The following is an 11,666-nucleotide window of genomic DNA, read 5'->3' as shown; positions in this document are numbered from 1 at the left end:
TTAGCTAAACCCAGAAGTATTCCAGAGCAAGCAGCTTGAAGTGGCTATGACTTGTAGGTTTTTTCCCTTTTTTTATTATTTACAGTTGTGCTGATTTTCGGAGTGAAATACAAACAGTCTGAAGCATAGCATGAACAAAGCCGTCAGCTTCAGTGCCCTGGGAGAGAAGCCTGTCCTGCCACACATCGTTTGGGGCTGTAACTCCCCCACCTGCCTTAGCAGCCTGGAGGGAAGCTGGGGAACTCAGTGTCAGGCAGCTCACACCATCCCTCCCAAACCTAGGCAAAGCAACACCTCTCCATGAAGCTACAAGTCCTGTTCTTGGGTTTCTCCTTGGCTGTCTGGATTACTCAGTATCCTGGCAGGAGCAGAGGGGATAGAGGGAACTGGAAAAGCAGATCCTGCACAGATCTGTAGGGGAGCACAGTGTTCCTTGTCCCCTTTCTTTCCTGGGTTGCTAAGATAAATGTCACAAGTCTGAACAAGCGGGAGCGTTGTACCTACTTGTTCTGGCTGTTCTCATCAGGATAGGTATGAAATAAGACATAGGCTGCCTGATCCCTATGCTCTCACTGGAGCTTGGGGAGCAGTGGCCACATCAGAGTTGGCATAATTTACAGCATTATGCAGAAGCTCCTTTCCCCTGCCTCAACTAGGGGCACACAGGGGCAGGAGGGCTGCTGGCTCCTTGCTGCTTGTGCCTTCAGGTTGGGGACACAGCTGAGGCCTCTCACCTTTGCTCTACCCCACCCAGTCCCTTTCCTCCCTTTTGTGCTCTGCACGTCTTGTATCCTCCCTGGCTAGAGCCCCATCACCTTCCCCAGAAGAGTATAAGCACGAATAAAAAATCTCCTAGAAACCACAATCCCCGATCTCCTCCTACTCCTGTTCTCCAGTCTGGGGCACATTTTCAAGACAACTTCCATCAACAAGCTTCCAAGAGCAGGCACAACCCTCAAAGGTCCTCTCATATTCAGAAGTCCTCCTTTACCCATCCCTCCTCCCTTTCCCTGTGTCCCTATTAAGCATTCAATATCCCAGGGCCACATCTTACACAGACCCCAGTCTCACCCCCCCAGAGCCTTGTGTCCATCTCAGTAGCGTTGCTGCTCCGTGGAGCTAGCAGGCAGCAGGTCATAGCGGCTGCTGTACATCACCACCCCAGGTGGGTAGTAGGCCATCTCTGGCTGGACAGTTGCAGCAGGGAAGGAAGCAGTAACAGGGTGGACAGGCACCAAGGCGTGCAGAGCCTGCTCCTCCTGCTCAGGTTTGGTGGTGTCAGTGAAAGGACGCATGGTGGTGAGGGAAGGTGAGGTGATCCTCCAGAGGAGGCTCTTCAGTGCCTTGCGAAACTCCCTGCGCATGAGGCAGTAGAGGATAGGATTGAGGCAGCTGTTGGAGTGTGCCAGGCACACGCTAATGGGGAAGAGGTACACTTGGGATAAGAAGTACTCAGTACTGAAGTGCACCACATTGAGTTTGATCAGGATGCCCCATGTTGTGAGCGCTTGGTTAGGCAGCCAGCACAAGAAGAAAGACAACACCACAATGGACACCGACTTGGTCACCTTGGAGCGGCGCTTGGTGCTGGGGCCACTGCAGGTGCTGCCGACATGCTTGTCACTGATGAAGCGCACCAGGAGCAAGTAGCAAAGGCTGATGATGGCCAGTGGCACCACAAAGCCCAGCAGCACCTTCTGGATATGGTAAAGACCCAGCCAGAACTGGGCATTGCTGCCTCGGCCCTCAGGGAACTTGACAAGGCAGAGCACATCATCAAAGACAGTGGCAGTGGTGGAAAAAATGGCATGGGGCAGGGAAGCCAGAATAGCTGACAGCCAGATGAGTGCACAAAGCCACTTAGCAGAGCAGCAGCCACCCAGTGGGTCACCTCGACGCTGATTCTTCAAGGCTGAAGCCACGGAGCGGTATCGAGCCACACTCATGGCAGTGAGAAAGAACACACTGGCATACATATTCATAGCTGTCACATATGAGACAATCTTACACATAGCCTTGCCAAAGAGCCAGTTGAAGTCCAGTGCATTCTCCACAGCCCAGAACGGCAAGGTGAGCACAAACTGGAAGTCAGTCACTGCCAGGCTCGTCACAAAGAGGTTGATGGAGGACTTTCTCCAGCCTTGTTTGCTTTTCATTAGATAGAGCACCAATAGGTTACCCACCAGCCCCAGGGCACATACCACGGAGTACACCAGGGAGATGACAATCCGCACCACGTCGGAGCTGTCCCCCTGCATCCCATCGGCTCGCTCCAGGTTGATGTTTTTGAGAAACTGCAGGAAGGACATGTTGCTCCTGTTGCCCATCTGGGCGCCCTCCAGGAAACCCAGCGGCACGTCCCAGGACCCAGGGTCCGCTTCTTCCTTCACGCCGCCAGCTGGCGAACAGTCCCCGTTCTCGCAGAGCTCGCCCATCCCATACTAGGGAAGGCGGCAGGACCGCGGGAGCCTTTTCCCAGCTCCCAGAGCCAGCAGCAACAGCAGGCAGCCTGGTCAGTGGGCAGACTGCCGCGGTGGCAAGGACAGGTACAGGGACGGCGTCTCTCCGACTGGGCGCGACTGGCGGCACTGCTGCTCCGCGCCGCGGTTATATCCGCGCCGGCGGTGCCTGGGCATGCGCGGTACGGCGCCGGAGCTCTCCCGGGTGCTGAGCGCAGGTGGCCGCGCCCCCGGCCCCCCGGTACTCATGCCGGCTTAATTTCCTGCTGCTCGCCTCCGCTCTGTTCCGCCGGCCCGCCTGACAACCGTGTGTGTGAACCAAGCGGGGGGCGAGTTTCCGTGGGCTGAGTTCGACAACTGCCCGACCTGAGGTGATGCCCTCTCCCAAAAATTCCGCCCGGAGAGTCAGCTGCTAAAGAAAACCTCCCACCACCCCTTCCGCGTTTGGGAAACGCTGGGAGCGTCGCACCTCTGCCCAGCTGCAGTGTGAACACGAAACAAGCTGCGCTTTCCTGCCTGAGAAACCTCGGTACCAACCCTGGATTCTCTTCTCCCTTCCCTAAAATAACCACAATCAAGACGGGGAGTGACAAACACCTTTCCTGCTTTCGGGACATCGAGAGGCGGTGGTTAAATCTCGTTTAAAAGGAACAGCTCGATCGACGAAGCTGTAAAGCCCAGCAGCTAGTAGTACGCAATGCTTAGGCGAAGGCAAAAGCGGGCGAGCCCCGCGGCGGTTATAAGCTACTGCCTCGGTAGGCAGCGGGCGGCGGCGGGCTTCCGGCAGCCGCCCGCCCGCAGAGGGCCCCGGCGCGCCGGGAAGAGGCGGCCGACACCAGCCCGGAGAGTTTGGCAAACGCAGCCGGCCTTGTGCCAAGCCCGAAACTCGCATTCTTACCAAGTCTGCAGCAGAAACAGAAAGCAACCGATATGAATATGAACCAGGCTCTCTCCTTCTCCCATTCTGCTTTTAGCTCCATCAAAATAAGGGCGTATTTTGAAAACTAAGTAGATTCTAAATATACCTAAATAAAGCACCACGAAACAGTCATCTAGGGGAGACTAAGGAAAGATGTAGCAAGGAAATTACTTCTCCATAGTCTTTAAAGTTGTTTATTGGAATTCCTGCAAAGACATCTTTTCATGTGACATATGTTGCCAGCAGTCTACTCATCACTCTGGTTTGTATCTACAGTGACCCTGTAAAAATATCAGGCAGATCATGAGAGTGCTAAAGGGGAAAAAGAGCAATTATAGCAAATTTTGTACATCATTATTTTTGCACATAATGAAGGCACAACTTACTAGAATTTGCAACACAATGCTCTAGGAAGGCTTAGCTTCCAGATTACTTGCTACACTAAACACATTGGTACTAGAATGAAAACAAAAACTGAAAACACGGAATACCAGGCTGAAAAGGTCCTCAAGGATCATGTGATCCAATCTTTCTTTGCAAAAGCGCAGTTTAGACAGGATGACCCAGCACCCTGTCTAGTTCAACCTTAAGTGTCCAATGCAGGGGACTGCACCACTTCCCAGGGGATGTTATGTCAACGTCTGGTTGTTATTGTGAAACATTTTTCTCTTGTGTCCAATTAGAATCTCTCCAGGAGTAACTTGTACCCATTACCCCTCCTCTTCTCCACGTGAATCCTTGTAAAAAATAGGAGTCTCCATCCTCATTGAAATAATGGGCCTTCATAATGTTCTCCATAGCTCATAATCACTGACTAGGATTGCATTCAGGTGGCATTTTCGATAGTAGGCCATTAAGTTGCATCCCTTAGCCTGCTGAATGGCAGAAGTTTTTCAAATTCCCTCACCCAAAGTAAGGCACCCTTGCAATGAAACCTAACAGCCCCATCAGCCCCATCAGTATGGCACAGCTGACTGTAAATCAGCACAGGCAGGAGAGAAATATAAGGATCCAACAGCAGCAATGCACCAATCATATAAACAAGTAAACTGAAAATGCCGAGTTTTAATCAGAGCTGGACCACAGCAAAGGTTCTGCCAATGGTAAAGGAGGTTAAGTGCCCCCCTGCCCTCAGCAGTGCTGGCTGCCTTAGCAGCAGTGTCAGCATTTATTCAAAATGAAGGTCAGTACAATATTTGAAATATGCAAGTTCTTATTCAATTTCCCCCCTCTACTTACCTCACTATTCCACTTCCACAATTAGCTCACCAGGGAAATATAATCTGTAATTGAGTTATGACATGTTCATTTGCTAAATCATTAGTGAGGTGGACTAAATCATTAGTGCAGCAGTGGACTTCTTCCAGATTGAATTCTGCTCCATTCTGATCACACTGCTACCTCCATGCCTAATTTTACTGGAAAAATTGCAGAGAACATGTCTTATACAAAGTAAGTTATTTTCCCATTTGAATATTTCCCTGCTTGGCAGCTCTTGTTGATATACTGCAGTGACTGGACAGTAAGAAAGATTCTGAAAGGGAAAGGTGAGGGAAATAATTTCTGAAGATATATTGGTATTTTGGTTAGCTGTCCATAGAAAGCAACAGAGTGTGGACTAGAGGTACCTAATGGAAACACTGGCCATGGATTTTGAAATCAGGACTGGAAGTATGAAACCTTTGTCCAGGATTTTTGCTTATATTCTGACCATAATTTCTTCTTTTTTTCAGTCTTGGGTGGTTTGTCTTTTTCATTCATTATTCTTCATGTCAGAGAAGAAGTTTTAGAAGCAAGTAAGGAAATTTGCTATATCAAGATGAATAATCAAAGAGATATTCACCAAATAATTTATTCATCAGGCCATCATAACATATTTTAAAAAGTGATCAGCTATTTTGAAAAAGCATTGCAAAATTCATTAGATACATGACCTAAGGGTTACTATTGTGGAAAATACTGTCCTCTATTTCTTATTTACCCCATCAATGCTGTCAAAGGATTGTCAGTAGTATGTAACTTTCTAGAATCTTCTTTTTGTCAAAGTGTCAGTGTAATTGGTGTTGCTGACTAGTGTTTTTGAAAAGAGAATTAACATTGCTCAGCCAGGAGAAGGCTGGCAGACTTCCAGCGACATTCCTGTACCTAAAGGAGGCCTATAGGAAAGATGGGGAGGGGCTCTATTAGGGACTGTAGTGATAGGATGAGGGGTAATGGTTTTAAACTGAAAGAAGGTCGATTTAGATGAGATACAAGGAAGTAATTCTTCACTGGGAGGGTGGTGAGGTGCTGGAACTGATTGTCCAGAGAAGCTGTTGATGCCCCATGCCTGGAAATGTTAAACACCAGATTGGATGGGGCTTTGAGCAACACCGTCTAGTGGAAGTCTCTGGCACCGGCTGACGGGTTGGAAATAGATGATCTCTAAGTCCTTCCCAATAGAAACCATGCTATGATTCTATGAAAGCTGAAATAAACTTGATGGGCAAGGGCTTTTGAGATGTATTCTCACGATAATGGCAAAATAATGCTCATCTGTTCACTTTGGAAATCTCAAACAGACCCTGTAGATCTGTGTCAGAGGTTTTTATGGGTTTATATAGTACTCTACTAAAAAAAATCCATGGGGCTAAGGTTGCTAATTTACCTTGTGATAATATCAATCTGCAGGGTAAATTTAGAAAGTGGTACTAGGTCAGACCACCAGCTGAAACTGCCTGTTGATCTCAACTACATTATATCAGTGATGAAGCTGTCCCTGCAGGTATTTCTTAAATAGTCTTTAGAAATGTTTCAGCTAAATATACCAAACAAACATTTGCTGAAAACACTAAATTATGCAATTTACCCTGAAGAATCCCTGTAATTTTTCACTTCCTTTACAGACCTCGTACATAAACCAAAGATTGATTATGATAACAGGAGTGACTGAACCAGCTGTGTGGTGTTTTGAAATATTTTTGCAAGAGAGCTTGGGTTCTGTTTTCAATATAAAAGTGATTTTTGTAGATTTAAGCAGATAGCAGATTTATGAAATATTGAATGGATCACTATTTTAAATATGGAAACAAGGGACTACTTCTTAGGGCATTTTTGTAGCGGCAAAGTGTTTTTTCACTTTTTCCTATTTGACATACTGAAGCAACGAATAGTACTAGCAAAGCTCTTGAGCAGATTTCACTTTAAAAAGTTACTATGTTACTTAAATGGGGTTTGTATTATTCCCAAACGTTGCATTCGTGCCATAGAATTCTGTTTAATAATTCTTTCAAAAATAATTTCTTATTAAAACAGAAGTTTGAAGGAGAAGGAAAGGGAAATGGGGGCGGGGGGAGCGGTGAAGAAAGTAAAAAAGAACACTTCATATTTGTTTTCTCATTTCTAATTTCTGGAACCCATATGGTCTCCCTGTGGCTTTTTATGAACTCAAGACTACAATGCTTTTGACTAAACTCAGACAATAACTGCTAACAGTTAAAGTTTTAACTGGATTTTACAATTCTTCTATCCTGAGAGTGAAGGTTTGGTGTGACTTGGTATGGATTCACCATGGGAAGATTTTCATGACAATTATATTCCTAAATGTGTAAAAAAGCAAATGTATATAGATTTTCATTACAAAAGCTCAGTTAGATAACAACACAATGTACTCATTTAGATAAGACAGTGATCACACCATTATAGGTACACTTCAAGGACCACGTATTCTCTAGAAAGTATTATCTGAATATAGATCTAAGTTGTAATTTACTTTAATCTTGTTCATTCCCCATGTTCAAATCTTAACTCATTTGCTTTCTACATAGATCATTGAGAATATGGCACTAACTTTCACAAGAAATTAATTTCTAAATGACCTTTTGCTCTAGAAACATCTTTTAAAGTTGCTAATGTGGATTATAAGAACAAATGAGCTTTCAAACACATATAGTTCAAGCACAAAATCGTAATTTTGTGAATTAGCTCAGCACCTACAAATAACTATCCATCTGAATATAAGCATTAAAAAATAGATTCAGGCAACAGAATCACTGACTGGTTTAGACTTTGCTTCATTCTGTTATTTGAATCTGTCCACAGACATACCATAAGGCGAATGTCAGCAGTTCTTTTTTTTTCCACATGAGTAACTTACAAAATTCCAAAAATCTTCAAAGTCTGCAACTGAAACAGTAACTGACAGATTCCCCCAGTGTTTTTCATACAATTACCAACAGTTAGCCATGTTAAGAGGCTGCATCTCTAAATGACAAAGCGGAAGTAAAGTAAAAATTTACTCACAACCTTTCATCTTACTGTGTCTCAGAAAAAAAGATAAAAATGGATGCACAATAATTACCCAGCAAACTCCACAATCTTTGAGAATCAAAGTCATTCTCCTTCAGTTCATCCCTCTGCTAATGCTTACTACACAGTGCACCATGTCACTTGTGATTCATCCTCTTGACGTTTCTAGTCTACAAGCAAATTGTAAAGCTGCCTGCATAGTTAAGAAGATAGTCAGGTCTGGACAGTGTTTCACCTTGAATGTGACAAAACCAGATGTGTTAACCTCCAGAGGTATCTCCTCTCCCTAGTGACTGGAGGAATGGAACAGACAAGCAAGTGTGTATTAGATGTTTTTTAGATCATTAAATTTGGGCAGGAGAATCTCATTCCTAATAAAACGAAATTTCCTTACTCTCTTCAGCATGGCTTCATTTTCTAGCAACTCCTCAACACCAAACAACAAAATTTATGCTGCAGTTCCTCTCTGCTCATAACCTCTGATTTTATCTCTCTGCACACATTTACACAAGCATATAAATTCCTGTACATACATTTCTTTCACTGTTGTCCTTTAAGTCTACTTAAATTTAAAAGAACAGAGATAGTGATTGTACCTGGATTGTCAATCCAGGCTTGACTGTGTCTCTTGAGCATGTATCTTGTTTATTTCTGACCTACTTTCAATACATGTATAGGCTTTTCTGTGTTGAGCTGCAGTTACTGAGCTGCAATACCTTTACTGCCAAAAGAACACATTGATGCAGTGTTCTTTTTCTTTTTATAAATGAGGTTATTTAAAAAAAGAAGAAGAAAAAAATGTCCCTTTACATTTACAAAAGTCTGCAAAACCTCAGGTTATGCTTCTTTGGAACAGGAAACCACTAATTAATTCCTTATCATTAGATTTTTATGATTCTTTGTCAGTAATCAAATGGCTTATGGATGAGTATCTTAACAGTCCACAAATGCTCTTCTAAATCAGGTCTGTCCTAGCAAGACACAGTGGCATAAATTGTATTAACTTAAATAGCTGTCCTCACTTCTGTCCTCACCGCAAGAAGGGGCTTTGTATTTGTGCCACTGCTTCACGTTTTAACTCTGTGTGATGTATCCACGAACGACACAGCATTCCTTAAGCAGGAACCCTACTGTCCCCCAGGGTATTTTCTGACACTACATCCAGTGAATCATTTTTTCTGTGTATGTGCATGATGGCACAAAGCCCAGGGAGTTATAGATGTTTTGGATCTGATTCCCACAGTTCTCTTTCTCCATTCGGTATGACTTCTGCATCTACAATTTTTGGTCATATCAAATATCCACATTCCCTCAAACCCCATAGAGTTACTGCAGTTTTTATTTCTCCATCCCTTCCTTATTCTTTTCTGTCTCTCATATGATGCTGTCTGGAGAAGGGATAATAGGGGGAAAAAAGAGGCAGGAGTAACAGGTTGAAAGAATTACTCCAGAATGAGAAACTGTAGTATCCGCAAAGGGCAGAAGGAAAAACATCTCATGTAAGAACAGAATTACAGACAACAGAAATGAGCTTTTCATAATGAGGAAGAAATCAAGATGGAATGCTGCATGAAATAGTAGCTGCCTTACATCAGACACAGGCAACACATATCAAAAAACCTGACAGGATTATATTGAAGTAAACTGTTAAATATCTCTCACAAAGGGCTGATTTTCTGATAGCCTTCAAGAAGTTTATCAAACCAGTACTTTGTAAATGTATGCCCGTCCCTTGAACTTTCAATCTTCATTTCCAGTGCTCCTACCTGTTCTGCACATTTTACAATCATTTTTCTTTTTTATGCCATTTACTGTAGATACTTCCTTATTATCCAGTTTAATTATTTTAAAGTTGTGTAGACTGCTTCTATGCAACAATTGTTAAATGTTTAAAAAATGCTAAGTATTATAGACATTATGCCAGTTTCAGGTCACATACAGCTTTAATTTCAGGGAAGTACTGATAAAAAGGCTACAATATCCAATGTCACAAAAGACTCTAGTGCCTACTATGTGACTCCACTGGTCAAAGAATCCTAATGGTAAGGGCACCTGGAAACTTGTCACTGAAACAGGTGAGATAATGTTACTTGTACAGAGAATATATATGGACAAATATATTAAAATAAATACCTTGCTGTGAACAAATCTTCCCTGGCAACTGTTGTTGGATATAAAATATACACAAAACCATCCTCTTTTGCATTGTCTATATCCCTGTATTAGATAGAAGAGAGTACATTATGACTCATAATTCAACTATCACTCTTTTACAAGTATGTTCTGTTTACAGAGTTGTCATGTCCCAGGGCTGGGAGAAGCCACATTTCTATCTGACTAAGAAATCCTTGGAGTTTTAACTCTTTCTTGCATTTTTGCTCTCTGGAATTTCAGATTCAGAGTTCTCACAGTTAAGGCAGATGAATTGTGACAGCCATTCTCCTTTAGGAAAGTCTGAGCAGCGAAAGAGCCACATTAAACAAAGACTGCCATGAAACTATCCAAGAAACCCACAGTAGACTCAATTTTAAGCAGAGAGCTACTGAAGCAGATGAACTCAGGGCCTCCGACTCAGGTCTCAGGGACAGGATGGCACAAAAGCTGTGCCGCGGGCACCCACCTGTAGTACTGGGGCAGCAGAGGCTGCATAAAGGTATCCTTGGCGGCGAGTACACGGCACACACTTATAACATGTAGGTGCCAAGGCTATAAGAAAACAAGGGACGTTCAGAGGTAACTCCGACATGGCAAAATTGAGTTTAAATACAGGAACGGCCTCACAACCTGGCTCTGGCAACGCGGCGGGCATAGGCCGCAGCCAGACCCAGGGCTACCGGCGCCTCAGGCAGGGCGAGGCCGCCACTGTCCCCTGCAGCTGCGGCGGGAAGTGGTGGAAACCGCATTAAACACCCGCGTGCTTTGAGCAGTTCTGCCACAAGACGAGGGGGCACCTCTGCCTGGGCGGGTGCAGGTCTGCGAGGCTTCGACCGGCCCGTTGCGCCGGTCCCTCAGCGGAGACCCGCGGTGTGGGATAGAGCAGGACAAGCTGTCTTGTCCGGAACGGCCCTCTCCGAAGGTTGCCGGGGCTAACGCCCCACATTTGCCGCGGTTGAGGGCGGAGGGGGGGGGGGGGGGGGGGGGGGAAGGGAAGAGGGCGGCAGCAGCCCTCGGTGGCGATCTCTCCTCCCCTCCCCGCTGGCCTGGCCCGGTTCACTCTTGGCGCGTTAACCCCGGCAGCTCCGAGGCGGGGGCTTGCGGGAGCGGTTCCCTCCCCATAGCCCTCCTTCTTCTGCCGGCAGAAACCAGACACCGGGACGGCCCCGCGCAGCCCTTGTGGGGAGCGGCGCCTGTGTCCGTGCGACGCCGGGAGGCCGCTCTGCCGCTGCCCCGCTGCGCGGCCATGCCGCGGCCCGCCTAGGCGTCGGCGGTCGCGGCGACCTGCGCCGAGCTCCCTGTCCACACCATGCCATGTGTTCCGCCGAGCCGGGCGGCACACATCTTCTGGCTCTTCGTCCTTCACGTCCAAACGCCCTGCCTAGGCTGGGTCCCGCCGGCCGGCAGCTCCCTCTTCCCCGACAAGAGACAAGGTCAGTGGCGGCGAGCGGGTTGGGTAGCGAAAAGTTCCAGGGCGCAGTGTGGAGGAGGCCGGGGTCCCGCCGAACAGGCTTGCCGCGGGCGCGTTTCCAGTCGGTCGAGTAACGGCGCCTTGGCGCTACTCGGGCAGGAGGCAGTGAGCTTCGCTGTCCCCCCGCCCCCCTCCCGCGCCTCGTTGCGGTTTGGTGTTGGCTTTGCTGCCCAGCCTCTTCCGAGGTAAGAGCTCGCAGGGTTGCCCCCGGCGTCTCCTGAGACTTGCTTCTCTGGACTTCAAAGTTTTGCAGTGAGAACACACAGCTCTGGCAGTGCCTTCCTGCTGCCTTTCAGAAGTCATTGAGTTGTTCAGATACTGGTTTTTGCTCATCTTCCCCATTAAGAGTCATCTCTCCAGATACCAGAATCATTTT

At 46.3% G+C, this 11,666-nt stretch overlaps 2 protein-coding genes across 2 annotated transcripts in view; one reads left to right on the top strand and one right to left on the bottom strand.

Moving 5' to 3' along the window:
- Positions 1-1,094: 1,094 nt before the first annotated feature.
- RXFP3 (relaxin family peptide receptor 3) lies at positions 1,095-2,435 on the bottom strand. The gene has a single exon (XM_054397529.1). The coding sequence runs from the start codon at positions 2,433-2,435 to the stop codon at positions 1,095-1,097; it is 1,341 nt and encodes a 446-aa protein (XP_054253504.1).
- Positions 2,436-11,128: 8,693 nt separating this feature from the next.
- Positions 11,129-11,666, top strand: part of ADAMTS12 (ADAM metallopeptidase with thrombospondin type 1 motif 12) — a 183,165-nt gene continuing 182,627 nt past the window's right edge. Inside the window, exon 1 of the mRNA XM_054397760.1 lies at positions 11,129-11,252. Within this exon, the coding sequence (XP_054253735.1) occupies positions 11,129-11,252 (124 nt within the window). The remainder of the gene's footprint in view (positions 11,253-11,666) is intronic.

Source organism: Indicator indicator, chromosome Z (genome assembly GCF_027791375.1).
Source record: "Indicator indicator isolate 239-I01 chromosome Z, UM_Iind_1.1, whole genome shotgun sequence".
Lineage (NCBI taxonomy): Eukaryota > Metazoa > Chordata > Aves > Piciformes > Indicatoridae > Indicator > Indicator indicator.
This window is presented reverse-complemented; position numbering and strand designations above follow the sequence as displayed.